Source organism: Lathyrus oleraceus, chromosome 5, assembly GCF_024323335.1.
Source record: "Lathyrus oleraceus cultivar Zhongwan6 chromosome 5, CAAS_Psat_ZW6_1.0, whole genome shotgun sequence".
Taxonomy (NCBI): domain Eukaryota; kingdom Viridiplantae; phylum Streptophyta; class Magnoliopsida; order Fabales; family Fabaceae; genus Lathyrus; species Lathyrus oleraceus.
In genome coordinates, this window is record NC_066583.1 from 256074221 (window position 1) to 256081320 (window position 7100).

Consider the following 7100-nt stretch of genomic DNA (forward strand, 5'->3'; position numbering starts at 1 on the left):
CAAACCGGTGATATTGATGAATCGATTGTATAAAATTTTTTACACTAAAAATGCATAGTAATTAATCCCTAGGAATAATGTAAAATGAGTTTGTTATCATGTATGGACAAAAACAAAAGTTGTGTAATGAGGCGTATGTATGAAATACTTCAAGTTAATTCAAAGTCTTTTTTGTTGTTTTCTTATGTTGATGAATGCCAAAAAAATATTTTAAAACAACTTTATTATTCAAAGTCATATGGTGTATGCAAAAACACTATGATTTGAGTAAAAGCAAAATGATTTAAAAATGTAAAACACATATATGCATAGAAATCATGATCATATGCAAAATCTTATTAAAAAGAAAAAGTCCTAATAAACTCAAAATTTCTACATGATGATATGTAAAGTCCAAGCATGAATGACAATGGCCAAAGGCCTCTAAAACATAACTTATTATGATGCAAAGGAATATGAATGAAAATAAAATAGTTTAGAAAAGACTGAATTAACACAATACAATGCATTGAGTAGCCATGATCAGATTGTCCTTAAGTCTCAATTTGACCAAGACCTAAAAAATGCAAAAGATTTCAAAATAAATTAAAGACGAATAAGACAAAATTAGGGATGACAATTACCAATGAAATTTTGCAAACAACAACAACCAATCATAATTTTCTAATAAATGTTGAGATATATCTGGGTCTCTCCTGCTGTTATCCTTGTCTGACATGTTCTAACCAATTGTTGCTAATTGAGAAAATAAAGCAGGATGCATGCAAATAAGAGGATGGATTGAGAGGAATGGGTATACACTACTCAGACATTTGATAAAATTTTGGGCCTGTGTAAGACCCTTGAATATCTGGTGTGTTGGTGTGTTCTTTTCCCTGTAATTCAGAGAGTTCTTCCATGTATGTTCTTAATAAAAAACCTGGTTTCTATCACAAATATATGGTTGATAAACAAAACCGTGTAATAATAATATGGTGCTATGCACCCAAGTATGAACCCGTGGACTTCCAAATATTACATGTACATACTCTGATTGTATTGTGTACATAATTTAACAAAAATATATTATATGATTCCTACAAACAAACCATGCAAATAACAAACTATAGCCAGCGGTACAAGTATTTATTTGACTTCATGAGAATACAATATGTCAGTGTACTTCCAACCAAGAAAAGTCTGACTAAAGATGTCTTAATGATGTGCAATCAACCATACTCACGCTTTTTTTCATCATCATTCAAGAAATGGAAGAAATCACGCAGTGGCAGCAGCGGAGGCTTTTTTAGCTTCATAATCTTTAACAGCTGCTTTTATAGCGTCCTCGGCAAGCATGCTGCAGTGAAGCTTAACTGGTGGGAGTGAAAGATGCTTTGCAATCTCACTGCAGAACATTGATTATGCGTCAATTTAAAACTAACAAGACCAAAACTATTAATCATGGACACGCTGCTTATGCTAAAATCATCATCTAGTAGGGTTAAATCTTAGAGATAAGCATGACTCAGAATCTAAAAGGTCCAATAGATCCATAACTCATTAACTAGTCATCATACAAAAGGAGATAAGAAGAAGAATAAGAAAGATGCTATCAGAACATTATTTATGTATCACTTCAAAACTAACAGGACTAAAACTAATAGTCATGGAAGCATTGTTTAAGCTAGAATCATCTAGAAAGATTAAATCCTAGAGATGGGCACATAGCAGAAACCAAAAGGTCCAAAACATAACAGCAAAAGATGCAAAACGCAATGCTTTGCAAAATCTCACTGCAGGACATTAATCCCGCATCACTTCAAAAACTAATAGGGCCAAAACTATTAAAAATGGAAGCATTGATTAAGCTAGAATCACCTTGTAAGATAAAATTCTAGAGATGGGCAAAATTCTAAATACAAGACAGTTTTGAATGGAAAAGGCCCAAAACACAACAACAAAATATCATCCATTAACTTGTCCTCATCGATACATGAAAAGAATAAAACCAAATTTCCAACACCAACCATTAAACAACCGAAATATGTTAATCCTACACCCAACTAATATCCTTGCTTGCTGAAGATGAAGAATTATAAAGCCTAGAACTTTAAGTTTTGACTTTGCAGAAAAGGGAAAACGGAAAGGAAAATAAATAAATAAAACTTGCTATAACTCAGAACTGTTTTCATGCCTATAATGCTTATTATGGCAACATACTATTTTGTTAGAATACCCAACCTTATAACTATTGTTCACCCATTGACAGGTACAAAAAATGTCAATAAACAACTAAATCATATAATTCAAACTGATTCCAGAACCAAAACACAAACTTGCAACAAAAGTTTAAAAAATTATAAATCTGGAAAAACTTACGTGTTCTTAATGGTCAAAACCTCTTCCATTTGTTTTCCCTTAACCCATTCAGTAGCTGCAAAGCGAGAAACTAAGAATTAGAAACATAATAATCAATAACAATTGACAATAACATGGTTGCAATCATATATTCCAGGAGGAGGAGCAGAAAATTAAATTAAAAAAAGGAAAATAAAAATCCAAACACCACAATAGGAACAAACCCAAACCCAAACCCTAAATACAAAACGAATTTTTCCGTTTCCGTTTGCTCTCACAAACAAAACAACCTACCAACGGATGACGAAGCAATGGCGGATCCGCATCCAAAGGTTTTAAAGCGAGCATCGATGATTTTTCCGGTGACCTCGTCAACCTTAATTTGAAGCTTCATGACATCACCACAAGCGGGTGCTCCGACGAGACCAGTACCTACTGTGGGGTCGTTCTTATCGAAGGATCCAACATTCCGGGGATTATCGTAATGATCCACCACCCTCTCGTGGTAGAATCGTGGAAGAACCCTAACAGCGGGAATTGGCGCTTCAAACGACGCCGTTCCCACGAGTCTCTTTGCGATTCTCAGCATTTTTTTCTTTTTGAGGGATTGGAATATTGTGGAAAATAAAAATGATAAGTATTGGGAGAAGAAGAAAATAAAAATAGGATTTTATTTTGTTTAAGGCGGTTTTCCTTAGTTACGTGGCCAGATGAACTCTCCTAATTCCTTGGAAACTTTGAAGCCCAAACATTTATTTTATTTTATTTCTTTTGGAAAATAAAATGATTGAAATATATTTCTTAACTACACCCCCATACATTACCACCTCCATCTCATTGTTATATATTTCTTATAATAAAATGAATGAAATATTTAAAGATAAATTTATTTGTGTCTCGGTTTAGTTTTGGATAATTTAATTTTATGCAATTATATTTAATTAATTTTTAAATATTCAAATTATAAATTAAATGTATTATTGAAATTAAAATATTAATAAATAATATATTTGATATAAGTATTAAAAATTAATATTATAAATAAGAATAATATTATAAAACAAATCAAATAATAAAAATAATAGATTAAATCAAATAAAATTAATAAATTAATACAACGTATCAAATTAATAAAAATTAAATAATTAATTCGGTTTAAATAATTAATTCGATTTGATTGTATCAATTTTAAAAAATTTATTTGAAATGTTATTCAAACTAAACGACTTTTATAAAATAAAATCGAATTGATTTTTTTTCCGATTTTTTAAAAAAAATTATTTGAATCAATTTGGATTTAAACACTTGTATTTTTTTTACTATTTTAAATCTGACATGCTCAAAAGATTTAATATTATTATGTATATAAGATGGGATTAATTGAAATACACTGTCAGTGTAAAAGGGTTTTACACCATCAGTTAATTATAGACGTTGGATATTAAAAGAAGTTTGACTTTTATTTTAAAAATCTATAAAGTAATACAAACGGGTGATGGTGATGAACCGACGGTGTAAAACTTTTTACACTGACAGTGTATAGTAATTAATCTCATATAAGATTAAGTTCGTAATCTGTACTTCATATTAAGTTGGAAGAGCCCATTACCATTTCTTCTAAAATATTTTTTATTATAAATTTATTTAATTAAAAACTCTAAAATATTCAATGATTTATTGAGTATAATTTTTTAATAATTCTTACTTTATTGCTTCATATTTAGATTTGGCGGGGTTAATATCTCACACAACTACTTTTCTTAATCATTTCTAATTTTATTTCTTTAGTTATTTTATTTCGAATTTTTAAAATTGATTTTCAACCATTTTATCCAAAAAAATCTTCCAAGTAAATTGTACTTTTCTTATAGTTGAGAATGGGAATAGGGAAGGCATATAACTGAGAGTCTGAGATCAACCCAAAACTAGTAAACCAATAGTAAAGAAGAGCAAGTCGGTTGGATTAAAGCGTGTTAGCGGGTCACCAATTGATTTTTTTCGATTTCATGTGGGTAGATATGGGTGTGTCCATGTTGTCAAATTAAAATTCCGATAGTATGAATCAATTTATTGTAATAAAATTATTATATATAATTAGACTATAATAACTTCGATCAGGCCCGAAGAGTTTGACCTATCGACTCTCTGTAATATCTTTTTCTCAAAAAAATTTAAAGTCAATTATGGAAAGTACTTAAACTTTTATAAAATAATTATAATCGATTAGAAAAATTAAACTCATCATCTAATCATTTAGACCTTTTATCTAGTTGATTAAGGTGCGAGATTCGCCTCCTAATCGATTAGAAAGTTTGTTAATCCATTAAACTACAACTACTATAAATTATACATTATATAAAAATCCTTCACCTCAGCCAATGAACAGTCGAGGTGTAAATTAACACCCACCACTTCTTTTTTAAATATTACATATTCCGTCAGTTGAGCTAACAACTGAAGGGAAAAGTATTCTGGGAACAAACATTCAAATTCGAGCAAGTGCATTTTAGCAACTTTTAATTTAATTATATTTTTGTTTATTAACTCAGTTGAGTTGGAAATTAAGGAGAAAAATAATCGACGAACACGTATTTGAATCCCAATAACTGCATTTTAGTACATTTTATTTTATTTTTATTTTTGTTTATGACTTATTTCATCCGTTGAGTTGACAACCGAAGGGAAACGTATTCAGGAGTACATTTTAGCATATTTTGTATGACCTATTATCTCGGTTGAGCTGACAATTGAGGGAAAAGTATTGATCAAACCCCCATTCCGAATTCCAACAACTGCATTTTAACATATTTTTATTTTATTTTTAGGTTTTAGATATGACATATTACCTTGTTTAAGCTAGAACCGAGAGAAATTTTTTTGGCCAATTTGACAAAAAAAATAACGAATCTTTGTCATCAATTTATATAGTAACAACGGTCAAGATGTTGTCAATTTATCAATCCACATGAAACATCAGTGAATTGCGTGAAACCCTCACAAACCCATCAGAACGTGAATGCCTTAACAATTCGTCTTAGATGCAAAATGATTAAATATAAATTTAACGTACTGAAAACAGTGATAATGAAAGCAATAACATGAAGTACAACACCATTCTTTGAGATTGATTGCAAGAGTAAGAAAAAGTTTCAAGGTTGATTCCTTAGTATAATATTTTCTCTTATAATTGTTTCTTAAAAATGTTTAATGATAGTTAGAAAAACTTGGGTGTAACTTAGCAATGCTAGTTGTTTCAAGTAAAATATTTAATGTTGTTGTTGTTATTGAGACTTTTTGTTTAATGATTCTATTTATTGTAACTAAAAGATGCAACCTAAGAGAGGAGGTGAATTAAGGTTGTCCATTTTTTCTCGTTTTTACGCAAAAAATCTTGAATTGTTTTTTTTCTTCGAAAGTTATGAATGTATGATATGTTCTTTGGATAATAAAACGCAGAAAACTAAAGTGAGGAAAAATAAATGACACAGAGCAGCTATACTAGTTCCTCTTATAACCAAGGGCACATCTAGTCCATTCACACCTTGAAGAATTTTCCATTATGTTTATATCCATGTACAAATCTCACACCAAAAATTCTTTACAACCTTCTAAAATATACACAAACATCAAACCTATTGTGGACTTTGAATCACATAAATTCAAAGGATCGTTTTACAAACATCAAACATTATGGTGGATTTTGAATCACCTAAATTCAAAGGATCTTTTTACAAACACCAAACATTATGGTATACTTTGAATCAACCCAATTCAAATGACCTTTTTCAATAACTTATCACCACAAACTTGATGATTAAGACACAATACACTTTAAATGATTTGAAATATAATTGTTTTTGAAATGATTTCCAAGATGAATGATTTCCTCTTCTTTTTCCTTTGATCACAATCCAAACATATATATACTTAAGTGCTCATAATGTTTGAATGAAACTATTTTGAATGATATGAAAGTTATGCATAAAGTTTTAACTTTAAAATTGTATGAACACTTGAAAAACTTGTTTGAATTTATTAAAATAATATGCTAAAGAGGTTATTTAAAAATATGTTGTATATAGTCCTTTATACTTCCTAAGATACCTCTAAGAGAAAATGCATACATGATTTGAAATGAAGTTGGTTCATGAAAAGTTTCATTTTTTCAGTGTATAACTAGTTACCAATAGAGCGTAATCAGTTACGACTCTTTTAACGTTTAAAATATTCAAACATAATTGACATGTTATAGGTTACTTAAATCAGGTAACTGATTACCTGATTTAAAAAGTGCATAAATAGGTTGAAACAGAAACAACTCGTATCCAATTATTTAAATCATGTAACAAACTACATGATTTAAAAAGTGCAGAAATCAACCTTTAATGACTTATTTTCAAAGGTTTTCACGCATGATGTTCATGGCTTTTATAGATGAAGATTGATATGATTGTCTTGAGCATCTTAAGAGATAAATTATAATTTGTGATGCATACTTTAGTTATTATCAATTATCATAAAAATTTCATTTGGTTTTCAAAGCTTATGATCACTTGAATTTTGATTTAGTTAAACTTCAAACTTTTTTCTTTTTTAATAAGCTTTTGTCTTCATTGAAACTAAACAAAGATATACGGTGAATATTTTTTTCACAATCTACCCCTTTTTGATGATGACAAAATATAACAATGAGAAAGTTTTGTTTGACACTTGATATTTCCTTTATCTTATATATCTCCCCATTTGTTTTGCAATTCATGTTT

At 29.4% G+C, this 7100-nt stretch overlaps 1 protein-coding gene across 1 annotated transcript; it reads right to left on the reverse strand.

Moving 5' to 3' along the window:
- Positions 1-961: 961 nt before the first annotated feature.
- On the reverse strand, positions 962-3044 carry LOC127083636 (iron-sulfur cluster assembly protein 1). The gene is made up of 3 exons (XM_051023953.1): positions 2632-3044; positions 2359-2413; positions 962-1384 (listed from the first exon to the last, which is right to left on the reverse strand). The coding sequence occupies exons 1-3, from the start codon at positions 2924-2926 to the stop codon at positions 1258-1260; spliced, it is 477 nt and encodes a 158-aa protein (XP_050879910.1). The 5' UTR covers positions 2927-3044; the 3' UTR covers positions 962-1257.
- Between the last annotated feature and the right edge of the window lie 4056 nt (positions 3045-7100).

What these genes read in the sequence shown, in the direction of transcription:
- LOC127083636 (XM_051023953.1), bottom strand. Translation starts at nt 2,926, where the DNA reads ATGCTGAGAATCGCAAAGAGACTCGTGGGAACGGCGTCGTTTGAAGCG. An exon ending in CATTGCTTCGTCATCCGTTG is followed by an intron (nt 2,414 to 2,631) that starts GTAGGTTGTTTT and finishes CTCGCTTTGCAG; the next exon opens with CTACTGAATGGGTTAAGGGA. An exon ending in GTTTTGACCATTAAGAACAC is followed by an intron (nt 1,385 to 2,358) that starts GTAAGTTTTTCC and finishes AATGTTCTGCAG; the next exon opens with TGAGATTGCAAAGCATCTTT.